This window comes from Pygocentrus nattereri, chromosome 15, assembly GCF_015220715.1.
Source record: "Pygocentrus nattereri isolate fPygNat1 chromosome 15, fPygNat1.pri, whole genome shotgun sequence".
Taxonomy (NCBI): Eukaryota; Metazoa; Chordata; class Actinopteri; order Characiformes; family Serrasalmidae; genus Pygocentrus; species Pygocentrus nattereri.
In genome coordinates, this window is record NC_051225.1 from 23,940,386 (window position 1) to 23,967,243 (window position 26,858).

The 26,858-nt window shown below is 39.4% G+C and overlaps 2 protein-coding genes across 4 annotated transcripts; both read left to right on the forward strand.

Moving 5' to 3' along the window:
- The first annotated feature begins 1,729 nt into the window (after positions 1-1,729).
- mob3c (MOB kinase activator 3C) lies at positions 1,730-11,645 on the forward strand. Of its 2 annotated transcripts, none has more exons than XM_017716599.2 (4): positions 1,730-2,034; positions 7,086-7,594; positions 9,605-9,865; positions 10,477-11,645. In XM_017716599.2, the coding sequence occupies exons 2-4, from the start codon at positions 7,177-7,179 to the stop codon at positions 10,539-10,541; spliced, it is 744 nt and encodes a 247-aa protein (XP_017572088.1). In that variant the 5' UTR covers positions 1,730-2,034; positions 7,086-7,176; the 3' UTR covers positions 10,542-11,645. The 2 variants fall into 2 exon arrangements, with proteins under 2 accessions (XP_017572088.1, XP_017572090.1); XM_017716601.2 differs by having other exon boundaries at positions 9,605-9,807.
- Positions 11,646-13,544: 1,899 nt separating this feature from the next.
- Positions 13,545-25,482, forward strand: mknk1 (MAPK interacting serine/threonine kinase 1). Of its 2 annotated transcripts, none has more exons than XM_017716597.1 (14): positions 13,545-13,618; positions 14,527-14,571; positions 15,416-15,509; positions 15,696-15,800; positions 16,742-16,839; positions 16,953-17,032; positions 17,590-17,663; positions 17,763-17,867; positions 17,954-18,009; positions 18,873-18,968; positions 21,956-22,150; positions 22,317-22,481; positions 23,465-23,508; positions 23,920-25,482. In XM_017716597.1, exons 2-14 carry the CDS (start codon positions 14,536-14,538, stop codon positions 24,137-24,139), a joined length of 1,368 nt encoding a protein of 455 aa, XP_017572086.1. In that variant the 5' UTR covers positions 13,545-13,618; positions 14,527-14,535; the 3' UTR covers positions 24,140-25,482. The 2 variants fall into 2 exon arrangements, with proteins under 2 accessions (XP_017572086.1, XP_017572087.1); XM_017716598.1 differs by having other exon boundaries at positions 15,699-15,800.
- The last annotated feature ends 1,376 nt before the right edge of the window (positions 25,483-26,858 follow it).

Genomic DNA, 26,858 nt, shown 5'->3' on the forward strand with positions numbered 1-26,858 from the left:
CTGTAGTTGGAACACACCCACCGGTCCCCCTTTTTAAAAAGAGCCACCACCACCCCAGTCTGCCAATCCAGTGGCACCACCCCTGATGTCCACGCAATGTTGAAAAGGCATGTCAGCCAAGACAGCCCCACGACATCAAGAGCCTTGAGGAACTCAGGACGGATCTCATCCACCCCTGGAGCCCTGCCGCCAAGGAGCTTTTTAACTACCTTAGCGACTTCGGCCTCAGTAATGGACAAGCCTATTCCCGTGTCCCCAGACTCTGCCTCCTCACTGGAGAACGTGTCGGGATTGAGAAGGTCCTCAAAGTATTCCTTCCACCGCCCAATGACGTCTTCAGTCAAAGTCAACAGCACACCATCTCCACTATATACAGTGCTAGTGGCACACTGCTTTCCCCTTCTGAGTCGCCTGACGGTTTGCCAGAATCTTTTCGGAGCCGACTTAGTCACTTTCCAAGGCCTCACCAAACTCTTCCCACACCCGGGTTTTTGCCTTGGCAACGACTGAAGCCGCAGATTGCTTGGCCTGTTGATACCTGCCAGCTGCCACTGGTGTCCTACAGGCCAACCATGCTCGGTAGGACTCCTTCTTCAGCTTGACGGCATCTCTCACCACCGGGTTCGAGGATTACCGCCCTGACAGGCACCAACTACCTTGCGACCACAGTTAGAGTCAGCCGCTTCAACAATGGAGTAGTGGAACATGGCCCATTTTGAGTCAATGTCCCTCACCTCCCCCGATATCTGGTCAAAGTTCTGACCATGACCTCTCAGATCAGAGAGGCCATTCCTCCCAATCACACCCCTCGAGATCTCACTGTCGTTGCCCACGTGAGTGTTGAAGTCCCCCAGTAGGACAATAGAGTCTCCAGGAGGAGCAATTTCAAGCACCCTTCCCAAGGACTCTAGGAAGGCTGGGTACTCTGAACTGCTGTTCGGTGCATAAGCACAGACAACAGTCAGGACCCGTTCCCCAACCCGAAGGTGTAGGGAAGCTACCCTCTCGTCCACCGTAGAAAACCCCAACATACAGGCGCCGAGTCGAGGGGCTATAAGAATGCCCACACTTGCCCACCGCCTCTCACCATGGGCAACTCCAGAAAAGAATAAAGTCCAGCCCCTCTCAAGGAGATTGGACCCAGAGCCCAGGTGAGCCCGACTATATCTAGCTGGTATCTCTCAACCTCTCAACCTTAACAGTTTATGAACCTTTAGAAGGTTCTTCACACTTGCAGATCTCTTTTTGAATGATTCTTTACACCCTTAAAATGGGTTCTTTTAAAGATCACAGCTATATATAGAACCATGAAACTCAATGAATCTTTAAATGTTAAAAATTCTGTGCTTTTGGGTTTTTGTATGAAGGAAAATCTGTTCTATATAATTGTGTAAAGTATAAATCTTTAACAGTCATCCTATAGAGCACCAAATAGGGTTTCACTATTGCTACAAGTCAAAGTGGCACATGGCACAGTGTACTCTGAAAATGTACTGTGACCTAGTTTGTCATGATGACAATAACATATCACCATAAACATTCCTGATGGACACATGCTCATTTTGTTCAGTTTATTGAGTAATTCTGCACCCAGGCTGACTGAACTGACTGAAGGGGTATGAAAGAGGAGTGATGAAAGAGGAGGGAGCTAAATGAGGGCTGTGCCACAAAGGCCTCTGCCCCTCCCACAGCTAGCGAAGTCTCCCCTTTTAGCTTGCCTTCAAGTACACACACACACAGACAGTGAGACAGAGGCAGTGGGGCCTAGCAGACAAAATCAGGACGTGGCATCATCACAGGAAGAGAAGCCAAACAACTTTTCTTTCTGTTTAATCGGGTCCCTTCTGCTTCTTCTCAGGCGTATTTCAAGTGGCCGGGTTTGCCGATGATTAAGAGAGGAGTTAAAGTTTCTTCAGAGGAGACATCCAGTGTGATCCATGTCCTCTGGGAGATAAGTGGAGGCAGAGGAATTCTCTCGAGCGTTCCCACAGATCCCCACAGCATTCCAAGCGTTCAAAGCGGGCCGTCAGCCAGGTACTGTAGGGAAGAATTCATTCTCTCTCTCTCTCCCTCCCTCCCTCTCTCTGCCTGCTTATCCTTGATTCCAAGTTCATATCACCTCAATGCATCTACCAGAGTTCTTCTTATACTTTATTTGTTGTTGTGGTCCTCTTGGCTTGCAGCAGCAGTTCTCTTGGCTTGATATTTTTAATAAGAAAATATAGGCCTAAAAACGAGCTAGATGTGAGTACTTGAGGTTGTGCAAATAGATCATGTGCTTTACCTCACCCACATAAAGTGTTATGAAAAGTCATGAAGTCTGTTTCTATTCTCAAATTTTATTACTGAAGTACGGAACTATGCAAAACTCAGAGACCATCCTTCATTTATTTCATTTTCAGTCAAAACAGACATTAAGTAGATTCATATTCATTTTTCTGGAGATATTTTTGAGGAGATTATATATAAGATAATCCACTTGCGTAAGGAAGGAGAACATCAAAGGAATCCATATAAGATAATCCAGTTGAATAAGGCAAGGGAAACGTCAAAGGAAAATATGAAAAAATGGGGCTTTCAAAAACTGGAGTTCAAAAAATTTGTAAAAGATAAAAAAAGAAGTGGGAATTCTAACAACTGTGCAAGAGCTGGTAGACCACCTAAACTGGCGCCATCACCTAAACAGAGATAGGAGAAGATCAAACTGCACTCTTGGTCCTGATCTGAAAAAATCCACAAGTGTTTCTGTCCATCCTGCCACTGTGAGAGCACAACTCACTGCTATGAATCTGATATAATGTGAATAGAAAGCTATTCATGAGAAAAAAACAACAAAAAACAGTTGCTGATGTTTTCAGAATGATTGACTGGACACTCCAGAGCCCAGAGCTCAACATCATTAAATGTGTATGGAAATACTTGGATAATGAAAAGCAGAAAATACAACCAACTTTTAAGACTGAACTTTGGAGGTGCGGAAAAAATATACCTGCAAATTTCATTGAAAAACTGAAAGCAAGTCTCCTGAATAGAATGGAAGCTGATATAAAGAGAAAGGCTGAACATACTACAAACTGAAAAAATATAACATTATATTTAGTTGTTGAGAAATATATGTTTAAATGAATGAAGGGTGGTCTCTGACCATTACAATACTTTTAGAGCAACAGAATAGCCCTTATCATGACAATGAGGATCTTTCATTGTGACAAGCAACGACTTGTCACTGCATGATGGCAGTTTTAAAAGTGCATTTCAAAAATGTTCACATTGTCCTGCCTGACTATTCCCTCTTAACTTTACTGGTGGGCTGGTCCAAAGAATTAAGGAAGGAGATTTTAAGGACTGACATTTATTATGGAAAATAATGTAAACCACAGACATATAAAATGCTTCTTCATTACATTCTTTAAAAAGAGGCCATTTGCCATATGAAAACCACTTTTGGTTTCCTAAAGAGCAGAGGTTGTTTCATCCACTGAAGGGTTCCTTAAGGAATTAAAAGTATTTTTCCATGCCATCACTCCAAAGAACGCATTTTGGCACCTTTATTTTTAATAATGTAATTTCTTTGATTCTGCTCTGGCCTGAGACAAACGCATTAGTAGGGGAGAGAGAGCGAGAGAGAGAGAGAGAGAGAGAGAGAGAGAGAGACAGAGAGAGAGAGAGAGAGACAGAAAACAGAGAAAGACAGAGGACGACAGACATAACCAGACACAGAAAACAAGAGTCTCAATTCCAGCCATTTTGAATGAGTTCCCCACGGATGTCTGGATACAGTATAATTTCACAGTGAAAGGCAAAGAGTGGTCAGTGGTATTTGCCAGGGATTTGAAACATTCCGTTTTCTGCCAAATTAGAAGGCTAATTCCAGTTCAGAAGTGCAATGTGCTCAGGTTATACTGATGTGTATGACTTGAGAATGCAAAGAGAGACCTTAAAGTCACAGAAGTCTGTTGAGAAGGAAAAACAAGCTGTGAATTGAAAGGGTGAGGCCCTATAGTAAAGAACTGTTATCTCACCTCATCCGGCCAGACTGCACAGGCACATAGGAAGAGGTGAAAAAGGATGAGCATGTAAAGTGAAACACTGTATGTGTCAATCCCAACTAAGAAAACATGAGTCAAGGTCAGAATCCAGTGATTTTAATGCATTTCATTGTAGTTTAAAAAAAAGCTTGAAAACTTGTTGACAGAAAACTCATTCATAATAATAAAAGTCAATGGACAGTTGCTGTGTGTAAACATTTGAAAATAAATATACATCTGTGAAATCTCCACCCCCAGTTTCATGTTGGTAACATATTATTACAAATTCTTCTATCCACACTCACCAGCCAACACTCACTACACTCACCAACCAACTCAGTGCATTTAGGCATGTAGAGGTGGTCAAGACAACTTGCTGAAGTGCAGAACGAGCATCAGAATGGGGAAAAAAGGTGATTTAAGGGACTTTGAACGTGGCATGGTTGTTGGTACCAGACGGGCTGGTCTGAGTATTTCAGAAACTGCTGATCTACTGGGAGTTCTGAAGGCAAAAGTGGGTCCAACCTTTTACTAGCAAATAAAGTGGCCGGTGAGTGTATATCTATATATGTATACTTTTTAGCTCATTTTAATTTAATATAATTATAATGCTTGTTGTATTTACTCTCATGCTACATTCAGTGTTGCACAATGGAAAATGATCCAATCATTAACTACATAATTAGGAACTGACAGTGGAATCAGCCACTCATATTTTGGTTCCTGTGGGACCCATTTTGGAAAAATATCACTCCAGGCCTGGGAGTACGATTGGAGGTCTGAATAATGCGTTTCAGTCCGTTTTTAGAAATGGTTCCTGCAGCTAAATGCCAACTCTTTTTACTGAACTGCAATGCAGTACATATGTTGATATGTCTGTTACAAGCTATACATAACACATGGAATGTGTTGTACAAGTTTCAAATGTCTTTGTTTTATTCATCATGGCAAAAAATGTTCATGTGTTCATGGAAATTATTGTTTGCTTAGCACACTAACACACTACTAGGATCCCATAGGAGAGCTAACAGAAATTAGTATTGTTTTGCAAGTACTAGAATGTGTTTCTCATAATGTTTACTGATAGAATTCAGAGTCTGCCTATTGGCTTCTATTAGAAGTGAATTTTGAATCAATACGTCTCTTTTTTGTAGGTGCAGGTAATTGACTGTATGGTACAGATGTGGTTAAAACCCCTTTAGTATTGCTTTAAAAGCAGTCAAATAGACAGAAAAAGATAACTGTTTTGCCCTAAACTGCATTGACAAGAACAAATTATCTACGGTCTTATAAGATACTGACTCATATGTAAGATTCAAACATGTTTTTAAGATCTGCACTGTTTAACTTCTGCAACTCCATGCCTATTTATAATTGCACTTTGATGTTAATCAGAATATTGAAACATCCACTTCGATATGCACACTGAACTATTCAAGTTTGCTGCCTGCAGAGGAAATGCCAGTGTTATTTAGAGACTTTACATGTGAAACCCTGGTGGTAGTAATGCCCCACATACTGTCGCTCATAGCTTAATGTCTGCCATTTATTTAGATAAATGTGGATCCTCTCTGAACCAAAATTGAATTTAGACCAAAAAGAACCAAAACATGAGGTTCTTCTGTGGTACATTTTTTAATCTTGGTATTTTTATGTAGTGCTATTTTATTCTATGGTATATTTGTCCAAATAAAGGGGAATTCTATTACATTTTCAAAATGTCTGCTTTGTTCAGTTCTTTAAGATATAAACAACTTCACACAGAGTGGTTTGAAATGAAGCATTGCATTGTATAGAAACCCCATTCCTTCTTTTTCTACTCAAACTCTGATCCCTTTATAATGGTGATGATAAGAACCAGGGGTTATGATGTCTACATCTCAAATGCAGCCGTTTTATTTACCATACAAAATGAGCAGTGAATGTACAATTGTCTTTTTAGGTTTATTTTTATATGTGTGTGTTTTAATACACCGATCAGGTATAACATTATGATCATTTCTTGGTTCTACACTCATTGTCCTCATTGTCAGCTCCACCGACTATATGAACCCTCACAGAGCAGGTACTATTTGGTTGGTGAATCATCATGTCATTGCAGTGACACTAATGTGGCGGTGGTGTGTCGGTGTGTGTTGTGCTGGTACAAGTGGATCAGACACAGTTTGTAAACACTACTACCTTGTCAGTTCACCTTGTAGATATAAAGTCAGGGATAACAGCTCATCTGCTGCTGCACAATTTAAGTTGGTCATCCTCTAGTCCTTCATCAGTGTTCACAGGATGCTGCCCACAGGACGCTGTTGGCTGGATATTTTGGTTGGTGGACTATTCGCAGTCCAGCAGTGACACTCGGGTTTTTAAAAACTCCAGCAGCACTGCTGTGTCTAATCCACTCATACCAGCACAACACACACTAACTCACCACAAAGTGAACCTATATAGTAAGTGGTGCTGATAAAATGGACAGTGAGCGTAGAAACAAGGAGGTGATCGTAATGTGATTCCTGATCGGTGTATGTATGTCTTGTTAATGGTAAAATAATTGTAAAACTCTGAGAAAAAAAAGTTTTTAATGGGACTATTTTGCCTTACAGTGCATGGCATGCTTCGGATGTCTGGCTCCTATCACTACCCCTGAGAAGTGTGAACAATTCTTACTTGGTAAAATGAGACTTGTCACATCAACCCACTCTGAATGACTTTTTGTTTTCATCCTAAGCTTTTAATTATGCAGAAAATTGGAATAATCAGTGGGATTCTCCGCACGGATCCAATTTTGTGTTCAAAAATAACCTTTTGTCTTTATTTGGGCATGAGACTATGTTGGTATTTTGGTGCTCTTCTGTGGTCTCTAAATGGATTTTATATGGAGCACAACAGATATCCTTCACAGTCTTTACCCATCTTTTTCTTCAAGGATTTTCTTCTTTTAAATGTCAAACATCAAATGACATTTGCTTCTTAGCTTCTTAGCTAGTCAGAGAAAATGTTGGAAATTCCTGCTGTTCATAAATTACTGTGACTAGTATCCTCTTTCTTCTGCCTTCATTCTAGAAACATCAAATCAAGATCAAAACATCAAATCAAGAAGGTTACAACTTCTTCTCATCCATCCATCCTAATCACTGGCACAGTGTAAAGGGACATGGCTCTGTGCCTGGGGCAGGTCTTCAGCAAAGACAAGACCTTCAGGCCTCGAAAGCGTTTCGAGCCAGGCACCCAGCGCTTTGAGCTGTATAAGAGAGCACAAGCATCGCTGAAGTCTGGCCTGGACCTCAGGAAGGTGGTGCAGTTGCCCGAAGGAGAGAACATTAATGACTGGATCGCCGTGCATGTCGTGGACTTCTTCAATCGCATCAACCTGATCTATGGAACGGTCAGCGAGTTCTGCACAGAGAGGAGCTGCCCTGTAATGTCTGGAGGCCCTCGCTATGAGTACAGATGGCAGGATGGGGGCCATTACAAGAAGCCCACCAAACTACCAGCTCTAAAGTACATGAACCTGTTGATGGACTGGATTGAAGCACTCATCAACAATGAAGACATCTTCCCTACACGCGTAGGTGTGTGTGCAAGGTCTTCAGTGTCTCCAGGTCAATAAGCCCTGGAGGCCGTTCTTTATTCGCATGCTTCTTGAATTAAATTTTATATAACCATGAAAACTGAGTGAATCACGGCGAGTTTGTATGAGGTTTGACATGGTGTCAGATTACGTGGAAGCTAAAGTGCATCTCAACAGTTGATTTCACAAGTAAATTCATGACTAATGCATTGAATTATGCAAAGAAAGCAGGAACATGTATTTAACAGAGGCATTTTAGTGTTGGCCAAGGTGCAAAATACAGATACTCCTGGGGGTCTAGAACCTCCTAATTAAACTCCTGGACCTCTTGAATGTGAAAAAGTCAAGTCTGGAATGTCCCTGAAAATAAACTTACAACATTACGCTATGCGTTAAGGAAAAATATATATTTTCAGATAGAAATTTACAGAAAGGTCACTGTTTATCCTGCTTTACCCACAAAACAGCAAGCTTCTGTCTTTCTAAGTAAGTCTTTTTAACGAATTAGTGATGCAGTGCTGGCCTGCCTCTGGGTGGCGCTGTTGCAGATTGGTTCCACCCAGTTGGCCCTTTATAGTCTAGCAAATATAAATTTACAATATTTACAAATCTGAAAACTTTCCCATTTTCCCAAGAGATTAGTAGAAAGAGTAAATTGTTACTCATTTCTCAAGCTAAGACGAAGGAAGAGTTATGTAACCAAAGATTTTGTTGGCATTGAGGCTAGCATCAGCGCTGCTATGGCAAGTGAGATAGCTGCCAGCCAATGCTAGAATAGACCTCCATAATTCCAGGGTGCACATTGGTGTTGGCAAGAGATGTTCATACTTGATATTTGAATGATAATAAACATAGGGCTGATTCATCCATAGTGCCAATTACTCCTTATACCAAAAATAGGCTCGCAGCCAAAATGTGTCTAGTGCCCAGAGTTTGCTTCATTTGCATTGAACTGGAGCTACAAGGCTAACATAGCCAACAAATCATGGAAGCTTTTAGCCACCTGCTAGCCCTGTGAAACTGCTTGCATGAGTCATTTTCCCCAAACTAGACTCTGTTAAATAATTCCAGATAGACTTGCTTATGTGGTTTCAGACAGTTTATGGCTGTTATTCAAAATGGACAACAGTTTGAGGCATAGCTGAAAACAGTCCAGCAGTCCAGTCCTTTGTCCATTTTTGTAAATAACTCTGGCCACATTTTCAGCCAAATGATTTTTTATAAAAATGTTTTCACAATCCAAAAAGCAGGTGATGATGTAAGCAATGAAAATTGGCAGTAATATTTTATGAATGTAGACAAAACATTTTTGGATAAACCCATATATATAAAACTGTTTTTACAGGAGATAAACATTATTCCCTTAAGCACTGTCATCACTAACAGTCAGTTTGATGGAAACTGTTCATTTTATTTTCATTTGCTCTGAAAGTCAGTGGAAACTTAACTGCTTTGGTACAGTTGCATAAACAACTACATAAACAAGTCTGTCAGTTGGCTGCATATGGGTGTCATGGGTGCATTCACTGTAAAATCCAGAAATTTATATAATTTTAAAAGGTTTGTGATTATTACTTGCAGTCAGCATCTGTGATTTTAGAATATTAACATTCAGCCAAATGTATTTTCACTTCCATTTTTAAATGTGTTATACCTTAAATGACACTGCATGGCCAAACTACAGAGAAAACTAAATTCTGCTCTGTCTGAAAACATTCAGATATAACACAACTGATTACAAGCAGCAACGTGATAATGCAGTAAATTCCACAGGACTGGACTCTTGGATTAACACATACACTGTCTTACCTTAAAATAATAATTTCAAATAATAAGTAAACAGAACATAAGACACAAATCTTTCTTCTGTTAACCTATTATTATAATTGAATGATCTCTAATTTTATTTTATAAACATTTTATTGCATCAAGTTTACTTACTTTTTAAACTTGAGATAAATGTGGTCAGAAATATTATGATATGCTTGGTGATATTCTTCTCTTGTTTCAGGGGTTCCTTTTCCTAAGAACTTCCAGCAGGTGTGCAAAAAGATCCTAAGCCGGCTTTTCCGTGTATTTGTGCATGTGTACATCCACCACTTCGACAGCGTTTGCAACATGGGAGCCGAGGCACACGTCAATACCTGCTACAAGCACTACTACTACTTCATCTCTGAGTTCAGTCTCATCGATCAATCGGAACTAGAGCCACTGGTGAGAACAACATGTTTGAACTTGGAAGATGTGGATGATTTTACAAAGCAGCCAGTGGGTGAGGACGATGGTGGTGGTGGATCTGTTTGCTTAGGATATATGCAACTGCTTTTTAATATTGACAGAATAGTGAATAAAGACCCCTATATACCCATTATGGTGAATTAAATGTTTATTATGCTTTGTTTAAGAAAATGAGCTTATGAAAACAACAGCATTTTGAAGGGGAATTCCACCCATTTTTCAAAATTTCTGCATGGTTGCGATGTAAATAAAATCACTCAGAGTGGTTGGTGTGATATCTGCAGTGCCTGTACCTTTCCGCCATGAATGTTTTTAAAAATAAGTTTTAGGCCAAAAGCTTATCGCAAAACTGTCATAAAACAATCTTACACAGCTATCATCATAACATTTTTGTAAACATTTCATAAAACAGCGTTCTTTGTTGTAACTTTTAGATGCATTAAACTCTTTGGATGTCTGGTTCCTAGCACCACCGTCAAACAATTCTGACTCTGTAGGTTTCCCTAAAATATTTCACAGCAAACCACTCTTAATCACATTGTTTAAATTTTAAAGACTTACATGTGCAGACATTCTGTGTGGTGGAATTTCCATGTAATGTATTCTGAATTCTGTAACACAAAAAATGTGTTTTCTGTCCAACAGAGACCTATGACAGAGAAGATCTGCAACTGATACAAATGGACAGTGAGGAGATTCATAAAGCCTAAGTGCTTCCTGATGGAGCAGTGGAGCATTTTGAGTCTTTAAGCCAAAGGAACAATGTATTCAGGATCTTCTTGTTTTAGGATCTTATCCTTTCCTCAAATGAGCCAAGCAGACGAATAGCTGTGGCAGACTTGACATTTCAAGAGTGACCATGGGGGTTCTTTTGGGTCCAATAATGCTATCTGTGCCAAAATACTATTTCTTTCCATTCATTTTAGGATCTGTGCTTACACATCAGTCTTCAAGTGGCAAAAATGCACTTGACATGTATAGTATTGTAATAGTTGCTATGTGTGGCGCATTTTTAGCGTCAAATTGTACTTGGAATATGGCTTTTGTTAAAAAATGTTGCCTGACGAAACCTTTTTTATGTGAAAGACTGACAGAAAATTTAATTTTTGCTGCAAATTTACTTTTCGGAACATCTGATGTGTTATGTGACATTATTATGTTTTGTGTTATGATGTATTTCCTTGAGGTTGAGCAAGGACTTGTTTTTGCATGCTGCTTTCAAGGTCTCCTGCTGGGGCATGTTAAGCAGCTGAGGCTCCAGGGCAATTTTGAAATACAACAGTTTTCATCTGTCTTGTGAAAGTGCCAGAAAGGCCCTACCTTGTATTTCCACTTCTATGAAAAGGCTTTGTGTGGGTTTCACTCTATTTAATTTGTGCATGCTTTTAGAGAAATATGTATGAAATTTTCCAAAGAACATCTCCCTCTGTCAAACCGGCTGAGCTGCCAAAAGACTGGGAAAATACAAACTGCGTGACTCGCCTTTTTGTGGTTAGTTTGAAAATGAAATCGATTGCACTTCTGCTGGAATGCCAATATGTGGATCTGGATCTTTCCATTTTACTTATATTTTACTTGCTTATTTCTGTTTTCTGGAATGTGCAAATCAATCAAAGGGCCTTTTATGTCTCTCCTCTCGTAACGAGAAATGCTACATTACACTTTATCATATATTATACATGCTTTTACAATTGCAACATTAAATTCACTTAATGAATGAGACTAAAGCCGAATCTCAAATGGCTCTGTACTCCCTACATAGTGCACTACATAATTCACAAATGGCTTCACAATAAAGTAGTGCTTTAAATCTACAACAGGGAGATGTGCAGCCTGTGGCCTTTATGTGACCGCAGTCTTTGTATTGGCCATTTAATAGAATGTTTCCTTTTTTATTTTGTCATAAACAAAAACAAGCATGGCAGCTGATGAGATAGATGCTCACCATCTCCAAAACCTATGGAGCTCTGCTGGTGACATCTTGTATAAATACAAATAACGCATGGCCATGCTGGTTAACGAGTGGGAACAAGATAACTTAGTCATGGCCACAACTTAGCAAAGCATTGGAATGATATCATGCCTTATTAAGATGTGGCCAAGACTTAATAATCTCATTCCCACAACTCACTAAGTCGTGGTCACGCATTAGGATCTCATTCCAATGCCTTACTAAGTTGTGGTCATGACTTAATTATCTCATTCCCACGGCTTACTAAGATTTGGCTAAGCATTGGGATCTCGGGCCCATGCTTTACTAAGTCATGGCCATGGCCACAAGTTAATTATGTCGTTCGCATGCTTTACTAAGTTGTGGACACTCATTATTTATATGTGGTATTTCACCAGCAGGGCACCTTAAATACCAAATAACAATAGTTTCTTTTTTATCCTGTCGTCACTTCAGAAGGGTTTTTTTATGTTTGTCCTTGTAGAAGGTCCCTCTTTTAAAAAGGAAAAAAAAAATGGGTCATATTTATTTGTACATACATAAATTTTGGCATAAAGTTTAGTCATTTTAGACACTTGGACTACGTGTAGTAAATTATACTTTGATTGGTATAATAGTCTCATGCATTACAAAAAACAATCACTCAAGATTTTAGTTTATTTTGTTAAAAGTAGAATCTTATGTTTATGTAGCAGTGACAGTAGATGATGTTCTGTGAATTTGGTTTGTGATAAAAAAGCTCTTTGTTTATTATTGTGATATGAAAATGATGATGGAAATTATTCAATATATTAGGAGTCATTCATACAAAATCCAGGTAGTCCCTAAGCTTTTTCATTCGTACACACAGTACATACATACATAAAGATTTGGCACTAGCTTTGTATTTTTTATGTTGGTGATAATAAATATGTTTATTTTTTTTTTGCTTTGGATAAACTCTCATTTCATGTGGTTACGTTAAATGTCCAGTATACTGGCCCCGAATATTATGTTTCCAAGTAAACAAAGTAAGAAAAAATCACGTATTATGTCATTTGGTACACAGCAGAAAACATGTTTCATAACAAAACACTGTTTTAAAGTGTCCAGTCTCGGGACTGAGAAGGCTATGCAGGGAGTAGAGAGCCATTTGATATTGGACCTAAATGAGGGCGCGGAAGGCGGTACGTATCGTGTTTAGATGCTCTTGGTTGAGTCACAAATGGCTCCTTATTCCCTGCGTAGTGCACTATGCGCGATATGAAATTTAGACTCGTATACAAAAATAGTGCCCTATACATCCCGTATGGAATTGTGGCTGAATCTCAAATAGCTCTTAGTTAGACAAATTATGCACTGTTTGAAAGCGGGAGTCACTATTTTAAGACCTACGTAGTGCACTACATAATGCATAGGGAGCCGTTGCGATTCAGCCTAAGTAACCGTGAAAAAGAAGTCTGGGGGGCGCTCGAGCCGGCGAGACTGGCTGTGTGAACGAGCGGCATCCCAGCCAAACGTACGTTAGAAAACAAAAATGTTAAAAACAAATAGTCCCTCTGTTAAAAGCAGATTCTCTCACCTAATAAGAGTCATGAAGATGTACAATGAGAGCTGAAAGTGGGGCAGGTCCTAAACTGAAAGTGTGGGTCTGAAGCAGCGGTGGACACGAAAGACGTGATTGCGAAATTTGTAAGAGCTGGAGCGTCAACACTCGCGCGCTCTCGCACAGCCAATGGGAGATGAGAGAAGTGCAGGTGGGCGGGACTTTTGCCATGTTATGCTTTCGCCTCACTTTCCCTCCCTGCGCGCCGCTAACAGAGAGACCGGCCGAGGCGGGCGCGGCGCACTTTACAGGTTTGATTCTTCTGTTTAACAGGCGAAATATTCAATTTCAACTGTCTGACAGGGAGTAAATTACTTGTTTCGGTAGCAAAAATGGTTATATATATATGTATTTACTTTAAAGGTACAATGCTGCTGTATTAGCGTTAACGCTAGCTAGCTGACGATACAGCTCACTAACGTTAGCAGGCTACGTGCAAAAATGCCATTGCTTACTAGTATCTGTGACGAGGAGAGAGGAGACGCGAGATAATTCGTGTAGACATTTGTTTAGCGAAAAGTATTTGTAGCTATGATGTGGTTGGATGTGTAGCTGCATAGATAGGATACGTTGGGTCGTAGTGAATCACCCAGAAATTGTAGCTAGGTTATCTGACTGACAGGGCTGCTGTATAGACTGGTTAGTCATCCTGTCAAAAAGAGTCGGTTTAAATAGTATCGATTTCTGTTAACCGCTCAGGACAGACCGCTTGCGCTCTCTAGGTAGCTAGTTGGCTGAGTGGTAGTGTTTAGGTTACCTACCTTAAGACGAGTCAGAGGACTAAACATGTAACTTGCTGTTGGACATAAGCTACATAGTTAGGTTAGCTGGGTTAAAGCCTTTACAGTCTTTTACGTGAACTTTAGAACCATGACTGCTGTATGGAACCTTTTTCATGCTTAAATGGTTCTTTGATGGTGAAATGGTTATTCAGATTGATGGAGAGCATTTTCCATGTAACTTGGTTACAGTCATGTCGTGACAGGAGTTTCCCCTTTATCAAGATTACAGAGAGGTTGATTGACCAGTTGATAGCAATAGTCAAGTACCATGTTTGTTCGTAAGCCAAGTAGTTAAAATAATGCTGAATGATGGGCGATCTTGCCCTTAAACCTTTGGCCAAACTGCCTGTCAAAGTTTTGGAACACTGTTTTCACAGCTTGCAGGGATGGTGAGGCAGAGCCAGCTCCACTGCACACGTCAGGTAAGGACTGTCTGTTGATTGGACTGGCATAAAAAAAGAACATTTCTCTGTAGAAAATGAATCAAGTTCAACTCAAATTTGAGTCAAAAGAACTTTAGTGCCATATCTTTATATTAATAGTTACAGTAATAATGGCATCAACCTAAAACTTACCTGAGAAAATTAATTGCTGTATTACACTGGCCCCAGTGCTGTCCCTGTATATTAATAGTTAGGGTAATAATGACAACACAGTTGATGAAGGATTTTCCCCCTGGTTTTGACAAATGCCTACAGTGTAAACCCAGTTCTTCCTTCCATTTGTTTGTTAATTTGCATAGTTGGGGCTTCATCACAGAGTGAAATCTGATAGCCTAATGCCGGAGAGTGCTGTCTGTTCTCCTAAGCTTACTCACTCTGAATGATGTTGTGACTCAGCACTCTTTCACTTCCTCTTTTATCTGATAAGAGATAATGTTTAAAGTTAGAACTTTAAGTAGTTTTATATATAGTTAATATATATATATCTGTGCCACTTTCTGAAGTGTCATGACTGTCCAAAGATTTCGTACTATTTTTTGGACATAGTAAGGCAACAGGGAAACTGCAGTCAACCCAGGTCAAAGTATGGCTTTCCTGTAAATGTCATTCACCAGCTGGCCTCTTTTCACCTACCTGGCACGCTGCCTTTAGGGAACCTCACAGAAATCAGACCCTGTAATTACACATGTCTTTCTTATTTATACAGAATACAGGCATTTATACAGAACTTAGCTTTAGTTTACTTTTAAGTCTACAGAACCTCTGGAATGTAAAAGACTTCCCACATGGGAATGTTTTATGTGTGATTTGATGTGTCCTTCAGGTGACCAGAGATTCTGGTCCTTCTGACAGAGATGCAGGCCTCCCCCCTCTCCCTCCTGCCTCCCGCTGCGCCTCCCAGACCTCTGCCGGTACAGGTATTAAAATTCAGTTCAGTTCTTGATACAGATCCTCTTACGTTAAGCTGAACTGAAATTGAATGCTGCTATATAGTGGACTGTCAAGGCTCAGAAACATCCTGCTCTAGAACAGACTAATTGCTATGACGATGACATGGAATCTTTGGTTTCACTGCACTAGGGTTTCTTTTTGTCTTCTTGTAGCAGTGATGGAGAGCAGTCAGCCAGTGAACATTACAGACTCAGGAATACGCAGGAAGAAGAAGCGCAGGACCCGAGCAGCAGACAGCTCCACAGACACATTCAGTGGTATTTCCCCCAAGCATTCTGTTCCATGCCATTTAACAGTACTGAAAGCTGTGCATTAGTTTTAAAAAGTTGTTAAATTATACTGTTTTGTCCATGTGCCTAACTAGTATGTACACTACACAGCGGTTAAAGTTCTAACAGATTATAAAACGTCTGGGTATCTCACAATATCCAACTGGATTCTGCAGGTGTTTTTGGGCAAATTAAATATTGAGGATCATGCGTTATACAGCTTCCAAATTGAGCTCACTAAACTCACGTGAACACGTGTTCTGAGAGATAATCCCTTCTTTCCTCCAAATATAGCACAGTAGTCTTTGAGAGTCATTATTCAGCCAAACCACAGATATACTGTTCAGTTTTAATATGCCAGTCATAACTAAGATAACTGTACCAGAATGTGAAACAAGGGCCGCAAATCAGTGAAGCTGGGCTTATTTTCAAGTTCAGTTTTCTTTCATTAGTAGCTTTTGAATGGTGGGTGTAATGGTGTGAATGGTGTAAATTATTGTTTTTAGCATCCAAAAAAATTGGCTTTCAAATTTAGTTTTCATCTGAAACCTGATGCAGAGCACATTAACATTTAGCAGCTGTCTATGACTTATATAGCAAATGGCAATCATTGGGGTCCAAGCATTATTTCATCTGCAAACAGTGCCGCCAGACCCTGCAACATGAGATTGGTTTCTGAACTTCTTACCCTTTTCACAGTTCTGGTTTGTAATAACACCTTTTGTATGGTAATATGTGGTCAGTTTCATATCACTTACAGTTTTCCAAACATATGTGGATGAGGAAAAGGTGTTTATTATAGTGCCTCTCATCTTTGTGGTAAAACTGACCATTGGCAGGATGCTCTTGCACAACAGTTCATCACATTTCCTGTTTCAGAACAGTTAGTTTAACCTCACTGTGTGACTGAATTGTTTCTCATATTTTAGATCTGTACAGACTCACTGACGAGGTGCTAGGGCAAGGGGCCTATGCTAAAGTCCAGTGCTGTGTGAGCCTACAGAATGGCAATGAGTATGCTGTAAAGGTGCGACATCACACTAGTGTCATAAAATCTATTAACATGTCATAAATAGTACACAAGTAATACTTGCAGTGTCAGGATTTTCAGTAATGTATCACTGTGTTTGGGCTCAAAAGATCATTGAGAAGATTGCTGGCCACAGTCGGAGCAGGGTGTTTAGAGAGGTGGAGACATTATATCAGTGCCAAGGAAATAAGTAAGATTGTTTTTCTAACATCATTCTCCTTTTGCTTATAAAATAGCTCTACTAATTTAACATTCCAGGATGGGCCTGAAAGGAAACTTCACAACATTTTCAAAATTGCCACATAATCCAGTTGTTGAGCTGTAAACAAATGAATTCAGAGTGGTTTGGTTGAGAAATGGTGCACTAAAGAAACTTACTGACTATTTTGATATTTTTACAGTTGTACTAATAGGAACAGGAGGATATGTAATGTTTGCAAGCAAATGTAGTCATTTTACTGTCCAGAATCATCAGTTTTTTATTTGTAAAGTCAATAATGGTGAAATAGTGGTAAATTAGCAAAAAACATTGTCTCTAAGATATTACAAAACAATATTTCAGTCATCAGGCAGCAGTCATAAAGGCCCGTTTAATTTCAGATGTTCATAATGGTTAATTTCAAATAAAAAAACTCTGAATGACTTCATATCTTGCTTTAATTCTGCAGATATAATTATGAAAAATCAGTGGAATTCCCCTTTAACAGACTGGCTCACTTAGCAAAACCTCTCTGTGTTTCACTGCAGAAATATTCTGGAACTCATTCAGTTCTTCGAAGATGACAGTCGCTTTTATTTGGTGTTTGAGAAGCTGAATGGAGGTACACATCTCAGTAGCATTAATCAGTCCAGATTTTCTGTAAACTGCAGTTTTTCTCTTTCTGTTTCTCTCCCTTATTTCTACTTGCTCACTTCCTCAGGCTCCATCCTAACACACATTCAAAGGAGGAAGCACTTTGACGAGAGGGAAGCCAGTCGTGTTGTCAGGGACATAGCTCAAGCTCTTGACTTCCTGCACACCAAAGGTACTGTTTCCATGTTCTGTTCATCTTTTAAGAATGGTTGAATAAGGGATGTGTTTAATCAAAAATATACGTATTTTATCCTATAGGAATTGCTCACCGGGATCTGAAACCTGAGAACATCCTCTGTGTAGATGCTGACAAGGTACAGTTCTGTTGCACTAAAATGGTCTAACAGGGGTTACGATATGTGTATTTAATATCAAGCTATCAATAGGGCTGGCCTTAATATCCATTCGTATTTGGAAACTTTGTCTTTTTTAGGCCACAAAAACTGTTATAAATTTCATCAACAGTGGCTTTTAGATAGAACAGTGTTTACTAATATATGGAATGTAAAAAGGAATAAATTATAGCTGGTTTATTTATAGCTGCATTAATCATTCACAGCACAACAAACTGCATCACTTTCCATGCTGCCATTGAATCTGAAAGAACAAAGATGCATCAAAAAGAAATTGTGTGTCGGTGCATGTTATATCACATCGTACAATAATAAACTGTTCAGTACAAAATTAGCAATAAGAGGGTTGTATACTATGGAGGCAACACATGTATCTGAATGATCTCATATATGCAAGTATAGTGATCCTTATCTGTCCATTCCACACTGCGTCTGTCTCGTAATCACTTCAGACGAGAATATCATTTCTTTTCTACCTAAACAGTTTTACTGAATGTTTAAAACATGACCACACAAACAGCAGATCTGTGTACTGCGATAGGTCATAAACACAAGTTGTTACAGCTCTATCAATACAGTTACATTCATGTCCAAAAGGTTTTTGAGTGTTGATATTAATGGAAGTTGTCTGTAACATTTTATGAAAGTCAGCAAGACTTTTTTGCTCAATTTCACAGAGAAAAAAATATTTGTTAGTATTAGAAACATTGCGAAAGTCTACTTTGGACATGAGTGTGTTTTTGTTTTGTTTCGTCTTTGAAAAAAAGAACAATTTTACGAATACATTAACAGGCTGACAGTACTTATCTCATGTTTGTGTGTAGGTGTCTCCTGTGAAGATCTGTGATTTTGACCTGGGCAGTGGAGTGAAGTTGAGCAGTGCCTGTACTCCCATAACCACGCCGGAACTCACCACACCAGTACATACACACATACACACATTTGCCGACCTTGACACTTGAAACTGGAACTATTTTAGGCCTGCCACAGTGTTGAAATTGTTGAATTTTTTTAGTTACATAGATGAGAGGCTAAAACAAGGATTAGACAAGCGTGTGTGAAACCATAATTATAAGACTATATTTTGGCAAATGAACTCATATTTAACTTAATGTATAATAATTCAAAAGTATAGGAAAGGCATTTTTCATTGCTGGCTTTTTAAAAGGATAGCTGAAGGAAATGAACACCCATTACCAAAAGGAACACAATAACACACACTTTAAACACACCATCGGAATATAAACCTTCTATTCCAATGGGTGTGTTTTACAGTGTACTTTATCACATTTGTTGAAGTTGCCAGGAAGCTTTGTTTGATTTATGCTTTCAGAATCGGACTCCTTTATGGATCCCAGAGAGAAATTGCAGTTGTTACAGTTGCAACTATTTATGTAAAAGAATAAACACTTTAATAATTTAAACAAAGATAAAGAAAAATTTGCAATATGTACATGAGATTTTAGTTCTTATGAATATAGTAAAGTGGTGGGGACTGTGATAATAAATATTAAACATCTAGTATAAGGCAGTTCAAATTATTGTACCTCTGAGTTATTGCACACACAATTATTATTATTATTATTATTATTATTATTATTACACATATGAAATGTTTGGTATTGAGTTTTGCACAGATGAACCACTCTTTGTGAATCACACACTGAGGGAGGACTTAGAGTTTGATGGCCACAGGTAAGAATGACTTCCTGTGGCGCTCTGTGGTGCATTTTGGTAGAATGAGTCTTGCACTGAATGAGCTCCTGTGTCTAGTCACCGTGTCGTAGAGTGGGTGGGAGCCATTGTCCATGATGGCCTGCAGCTTAGACAGCGTCCTCCTCTCCGACACTGCTGTCAGCGAGTCCAGCTCCACACCCGCAACATCACCAGCCTTGCGTATCAGTTTGTTGAGTCTGTTGGTGTCTGCCACCCTCAGCCTGCTTCCCTAGCATGAAACAGCATAGAGGACAGCACTCGCCACCACAGACTCATAGAAGATCCTGTTGAAATTGAAATATAATTAGGAAAAGCATTCTTAAAGTGCCCATATATAACTTTTTTGAATTAGGTTTGATGTAAAATTTAAACATTGTCTAAATGTGCTGTATGGTCCATACAGTCCATTTGTGAAAACTAAGCTGCAAAAACAACCTGTTTCAAATTGATTGTTTTTGTGATGTCATGAAAACTTTTTGAATAAGCTGTAATGCAGGACAGTCAATCAGAACAGGGCTTATATACACTGCTCAAAAAAATAACAGGAACATTTAAACAACACAATGTAACTCCAAGTAAATCAAACTTCTGTGAAATCAAACTGTCCACTTAGGAAACAGCACTGATTGACAATCAATTTCACAGCTGTTGTGCAAATGGAATAGACAACAGGTGGAAATTATTGGCAATTAGCAAGACACACTCAATAAAGGAGTGGTTCTGCAGGTGGGGACCACAGACCACTTCTCAGTACCTATGCTTTGTGGCTGATGTTTTGTGGTAGCATGAGATGGACTCTACAACCCACACAAGTGGCTCAGGTAGTGCAGCTCATCCAGGATGGCACATCAATGCGAGCTGTGGCAAGAAGGTTTGTTGTGTCTGTCAGCGTAGTGTCCAAAGCCTGGAGGCGCTACCAGGAGACAGGCCAGTACACCAGGAGACGTGGAGGAGGCCGTAGGAGGGCAACAACCCAGCAGCAAGACCGCTACCTCCACCTTTGTGCAAGGAGGAACAGGAAGAGCACTGCCAGAGCCTTGCAAAATGACCTCCAGCAGGCCACAAATGTGCATGTGTCTGCACAAACGTTAGAAACCGACTCCATGAGGATGGTATGAGGGCCCGATGTCCACAGATGGTGGTTGTGCTCACAGCCCAACACCATGCAGGACGCTTGGCATTTGCCAGAGAACACCAGGATTGGCACATTTGCCACTGGCGCCCTGTGCTCTTCACAGATGAAAGCAGGTTCACACTGAGCACATGTGACAGACGTGACAGAGTCTGGAGACGCCGTGGAGAGCAATCTGCTGCCTGCAACATCCTTCAGCATGACCGGTTTGGCAGTGGGTCAGGAATGGTGTGGGGTGGGGAGGGCCACACAGCCCTCCATGTGCTCGCCAGAGGTAGCCTGACTGCCATTAGGTACCGAGATGAGATCCTCAGACCCCTTGTGAGTCTAGGAGGAGATCCCTCAGAAGACCATCCGCCACCTCATCAGGAGCATGCCCAGGCATTGTAGGGAGGTCATTCAGGCACGTGGAGGCCGAACACAATACTGAGTCTCATTTTTCACTTGTTTTAAGGACATTACATAAAAGTTGGATCAGCCTGTAGTGTGTTTTTCCACTATAATTTTCTGTGTGAATCCAAATCAAGGCCTCCATTGGTTAATAAATTTGATTTCCATTGATACACCATTTCTGTAATTTTGTTGTCAGCACATACAACTTTGTACAGAACAAAGTATTCAATGAGAATATTTCATTCATTCAGATCTAGGATGTGTTATTTGAGTGTTCCCTTTATTTTTTTGAGCAGTGTACATATGTCAGACTTAAAGGGATAAAGAGAGCTTGGAAAATGGTTGTGTAAAATTTAATTATGGTTGTTTTTGGTTAATAAACCACACAAATACATGCATATTTTTTATAGATATAGATATATAGATTTTTATCATTTTATCAGAATAGAAAAATATTAGGATTTTTTTTAAAGGTCTTGCTTATCTTGTTTTGTTGCCACCAAAGGTTTAGATCCTTCTCCTGTAAAGTAAGAATAAGAGGAGCTGGCCTTATATCAGAATTAAATCCAGTTAATTGGTAGAATCTTTAATCCTTAATTAACTTTTAATGTGAAAGTGATCTGAGTGATTTGTGGCTTTTGAAACAACTGGGCCATCTCTCCTTAGTGTGGTTCAGCAGAGTACATGGCTCCAGAGGTGGTGGAGGTTTTTACAGACGAGGCCTCTTTCTATGACAAACGATGTGACCTCTGGAGCCTGGGAGTCATCCTCTACATCCTGCTTAGTGGCAGTCCGCCTTTTACTGGCCACTGTGGCACTGACTGTGGCTGGGAGCGAGGGGAAACCTGTCGTGCCTGCCAGGTGAGATGCCATATCTTTGCGTATGCACAGCATAAATCATTTAACTGCATATACATATGTGGCATATACAAAAGATGCCTTCAGCTCAGTTCCTGCACAGTCCAAACTTCAGTGAGGAACTGCTTGCCCTTGTGAAGTTTAAAGCAGTCGTTTGTCCTTTGTGCAGAACAACCTCTTTGAGCGGATCCAGGAGGGAAAGTATGAATTTGGTGATCGGGACTGGGCCCATATCTCAGACAGTGCCAAAGACCTGATCTCCCGGCTGCTGGTGCGAGATGCCATGCTGAGGCTCAGTGCAGCACAAGTCCTGCAGCACCCATGGGTGCAGGGGGTGAGGCTGCTGCTCCTTCACTTAGTTTACTTTATCAATCTGTTAATAAAAGATAAGAAACTTTCTTCATCCTCAGATGGAAAGTGCAGTTGTTATAGAGTAGCAGTGTGTATAGCACAATGTTCAAGTCAAATAAAGTCAAGTCAGCTTTATTGTCAATACTACAATATGTACAGGACATGAAGTGTATTGAAATTGCGTTACACTCAGACCCCATGGTGTAGCAATAACATTAAATAGACGGTAAACAGGAAAAGTGAATTTAAATAGACACTAAAAAACACTAATCGTAAAAATATTAATTGTAGAAAAATATAATAATAAAAAATAATATAAATATAAGAGGTCCTGAAATGAACACTAAAGTGACATTTTGTAATGAAAAACTTTTTATTTATTTAGACCCGGAGGAGATGCACAAATCTGGTCCTGGAGGGCCCAGCACAGTTTGGAGGTTTCCCTTGTTAAACACACCCACTAAACCTGCCAATTAACAGATAAATGCAATCAGGTAGCTAAATCACCAAACTGTGCTGGACACCGGGCCTCTAGAATCGGAGTTGGGCACCACTGATTTAGACAGTAATGCAAAATAGAAGATTTTTCGCTAGTGATCTGACTTTTTGGACAAGGATGCTTTATTTACAGCCACATTGACTGATATTCAAATTTATGGCCTACTTTTACTGGAAGTTTACTCAATTTGGACTAATTGAACACCTACACTGTATCACATTTCCAGTACTTTGTATTAGCCAAAGACTTAAAAGGCAACCGTTCTAGATTAACGAAATACATTGAATTCTTAAACAAGAAATCGGTCACCTGTGGTATACTATGAGTCGAATAAAGTGCCATACCGAAAATAAGAGACAGTTCACTATTTAGCACAAAGTATCATGCATAATTATAATGATTGTGCCTCTCTTTGCCATATTATTTGAGCTCATTTATGTTGTTTTGTGCATTTTCTTTTCTTATAGAATGCTCCAGAAAGAAGTCTTCCAACTCCACATGTCTTACAAAGGTATTTATACTATTTATTTTTAATGATTACTGTTAAATTGAGTAGGTCTGATTGTCTAGGTTAGTTCTAAGGGTTGGAGATATGTCAAAAACAACATTATACATTTTCATAATATAAAGGTTATTGAGTGGTGGTACTTTTAAAAATACTATCAAAAACTATCAACACAATGATTTTGATTCAGTGTTTTATATATTGCACAGAACTAAATTGAATCCGACTGGCCTAATTTTGCTCTCATTGCAATGAAACATTCCTTATAGGTTATTTACTTTCTGTTCTGTACTGACAATATTCACAATATTCTCCGAAAAGTGATCTAAGTACCGCATATCGCCCGTCCCTAGTTGCCATCACACTTCATTTTAAATTTCTCTGATTTGTAACTGGTTGTTTCCATCTGATTGGTAGGAAACTGAGCACTAAGGACCTGACTCAGTTCGCGGCAGAGGCCATGGCCTTTAACAGGCAGCTGTCACAGCAGGATGAACAGCAGGATGACAGTGGGGCTATCATGTGCTCCATGAGACTCTCGCCACCCTCCAACTCCAGGCTGGCCCGACGCAGAGCACAGTCCCTCGCACTCCGCAGCACTAGCCAGTACCTAGCCACTGCGCAGGTGCCGGAGTAAGCCCATACACTATATAAATGCATGTTGTTGGCTTAACACGTTTTTTTTTTTTTTTTTTTGCTCAAGTGCCCACTCAGAAGCCAACATTGTTGAGTACTTGCTGCATTTGGGCTTGAGGGACCTAATGATTACATATAAATACACACACAAACACACATTTGCATAGCCTGCACACAATGCGCTCAGTGCCAGCTGTGAGCGGACAGCAGGGGAGGTTAAGTTAACCCAAAAAGTAAATACCGACTACACCTACTTCAGTATTTTCCACACTGGCTAAGGGTTAATGCAGTTCTGCAATTCACCGTTTAGCGTAGATGTAGAGGATACATTGAAAAAATAATATAACATGCTTCTTCAGGTTGGCTTTGTAAGTCATGTACAGCCGAGATGTACCATACATGATTGAAACTGATTTCCATATATTTAAGTATTTATTACCAAATATTTGTGGCTGAAAGTTTTAGTCAACTACAGAGCTGCTTCAATAGAAGGGAAAATACTTATCTTAATTTTAATATAGCTACTGTGCTAAAATGGTTCTCAGTTTCCTTTTTGTTTTTTAGATTTTCCATTTTAAAATATCAGCCGTTTTAGAAGATTTTATAGAGCACTGTCTTTTTTGCACATTTGTTTGCTTTTTTTCCATTTCGTGGTGTTTTTGTTTTGTCGTTTAAACTATGTTTCAGGTTAGGACTATGATTCTGCCCAGTAATTCTTAACAACCAGTGTGAACAGTGTTGTAATGATATTTGAGACTTAATGCATGACACCATACTGCCTTATTGCATTAATATACAATGGGGAAAAAATGGTTACTGGGCCTTCATATCCATATTAATTATGTCTTACCTCAAATACAGTTTGTACATTGTTTTTGCACATTTTTACTACAAGCAGGGGTCTCTGTTCTACCAGCAAGTAACATGCTTTTTGTACAATACTGTTTGTCTAGTCTACAGTACTGCTAGTTTTAGAGCTAAAGATTAGTCAGTCACTTGTAAAGGTCAGTTCGTGTTGCACAGTTGTATGTTCTTATTTTTTTCTTCTTTGATGTATGGTGATCTGCATATGTCTATTTTTTCACTGTTTATAGAGTTTTTGATTTTAGTCTGTATTTTTGTAATGGTCTTCAATAGAGAATTCTCATGAACAAAACAAACTCATCAGTGTTTGGGATTACTTGGATCCTGAAATTTAGAAAATGCAACCAACTTCTAAGACTGAACTTTGGAGAAGTGGAAAAATATTTCTGTAGAAAAGTTGAAAGTGTGTCTTCTATAATGAATGGAAGCTGTAGTAAAGGTGAGGGGGGCACACTACATGTGACCCAGAAAATTTTGAAATTGAAGCCTCTGTGTAATTCTTTTGCACGGTACTGTACCTTAACTGCCGAATTGGTTTTGCCATGGGAGCACTGCGCTCTTTATCCCATTCCAAACTAACAGGATCTCTGTTCCTTTCATATAAACACAGTGTATACTTAACACTCATTAATGAGTCTACATATATCATTAATAAGTCACTCGGGCAGGAGGAGTGTTTATTTTACAGGAAGATAATATCAGTTTAAAAATGAATGCTTGAAATTTGGCTGAGTGAAAGCTCTGAAGTACTGAACTGTCGTGCCTTCTTCTAGTGGTGTCACTAGAGGGCACCATGTCTTCTTGCAGCTGATTCTCGTGTTCACAGTTCATGAGACACGAAACGGGCTGTCCCTATTTCAATCAGTGACTGGTCTCCTATTTATAATGTCTCTGGAGAAACTACATGGATGGGTTGATGAGTTGTTTAAATTTGATTTAAAATGTAAAAGAGGTTGTTTTACATTTTTAATTTAGGCATTTGCTCTGAAATAATAGAAAAAGTACTGTTTTAAGCTCAGTTCTGCAGCGCGTCTGTAGGAGCACGTATATAACCTAACACTACCTTTCTCTACCTCTGTAAAATAATCGAATTGTAAGTTGTCGGGTATTTACCGCAGCATGGTTGAAATAAAAGCATGAAAAACATCTATTCATAATTTTTGTGATGCAATATATACCAAACACTAAAAAGAAAACACCACACATAGATACAAAATAGATTACAAAATTGAATAAGAAAAATATTTTTCAGGATTACAGGAACATGAAAAAGGAATGGAAAAAAATGACCTCTCCACCAGTCAACACATTCACACAAACTCACATATAAAGGCTTAACTAGGACAAAAGCTTTAGGTGTCGCACAGACTTGGTCAAAGCAATTAGTTTCATATGTAAAATAGACAGTCTACTTATACAATTGCTCATTCATTACACATCAAAAGTATTATAGTGCAGACTTGGATTGGTTCAGAAACAAACTGAGCACAGTGTTGTTGGTGAGATTCAGTCCATAAAGACAGCGTCCCTCATGCGCATCTTAATGACGTCAGCGTGAATCACTCAGTCAGGCCCAAGGCCTAGAAGGTTCACAAATTGTCAGCATTCATCCAGTTATGATGATGGAAATACTCAGTTGCAACTTCTGTGTCATAGGCTGCTGCCATGTCTGGTAGGATGGATTGGAGATTGGCCTTGTTTCATGTCACAGCATCCTTCTCAAGGAGCATGTCTCAAGCCTCATAGAAACACAAAACCCCAAAGAACAATTTTTCTAGCTGTAAGAAATATATTTCTAAGAAAATATATTCTATATTAAAATGATTTACATGATCTACATCCCTTTACTCTGGATA

Bases quoted from the DNA above. Each gene is read 5' to 3' on its own strand.
- mob3c (XM_017716599.2), top strand. From the start codon at position 7,177: ATGGCTCTGTGCCTGGGGCAGGTCTTCAGCAAAGACAAGACCTTCAGG. The intron at 7,595-9,604 runs GTGTGTGTGCAA...CTCTTGTTTCAG, and splicing joins CATCTTCCCTACACGCGTAG to GGGTTCCTTTTCCTAAGAAC. The intron at 9,866-10,476 runs GTGAGGACGATG...TCTGTCCAACAG, and splicing joins TTTTACAAAGCAGCCAGTGG to AGACCTATGACAGAGAAGAT.
- mknk1 (XM_017716597.1), top strand. From the start codon at position 14,536: ATGGTGAGGCAGAGCCAGCTCCACTGCACACGTCAG. The intron at 15,801-16,741 runs GTATTTCCCCCA...CTCATATTTTAG, and splicing joins CTCCACAGACACATTCAGTG to ATCTGTACAGACTCACTGAC. The intron at 18,969-21,955 runs GTACATACACAC...ATCTCTCCTTAG, and splicing joins CGCCGGAACTCACCACACCA to TGTGGTTCAGCAGAGTACAT.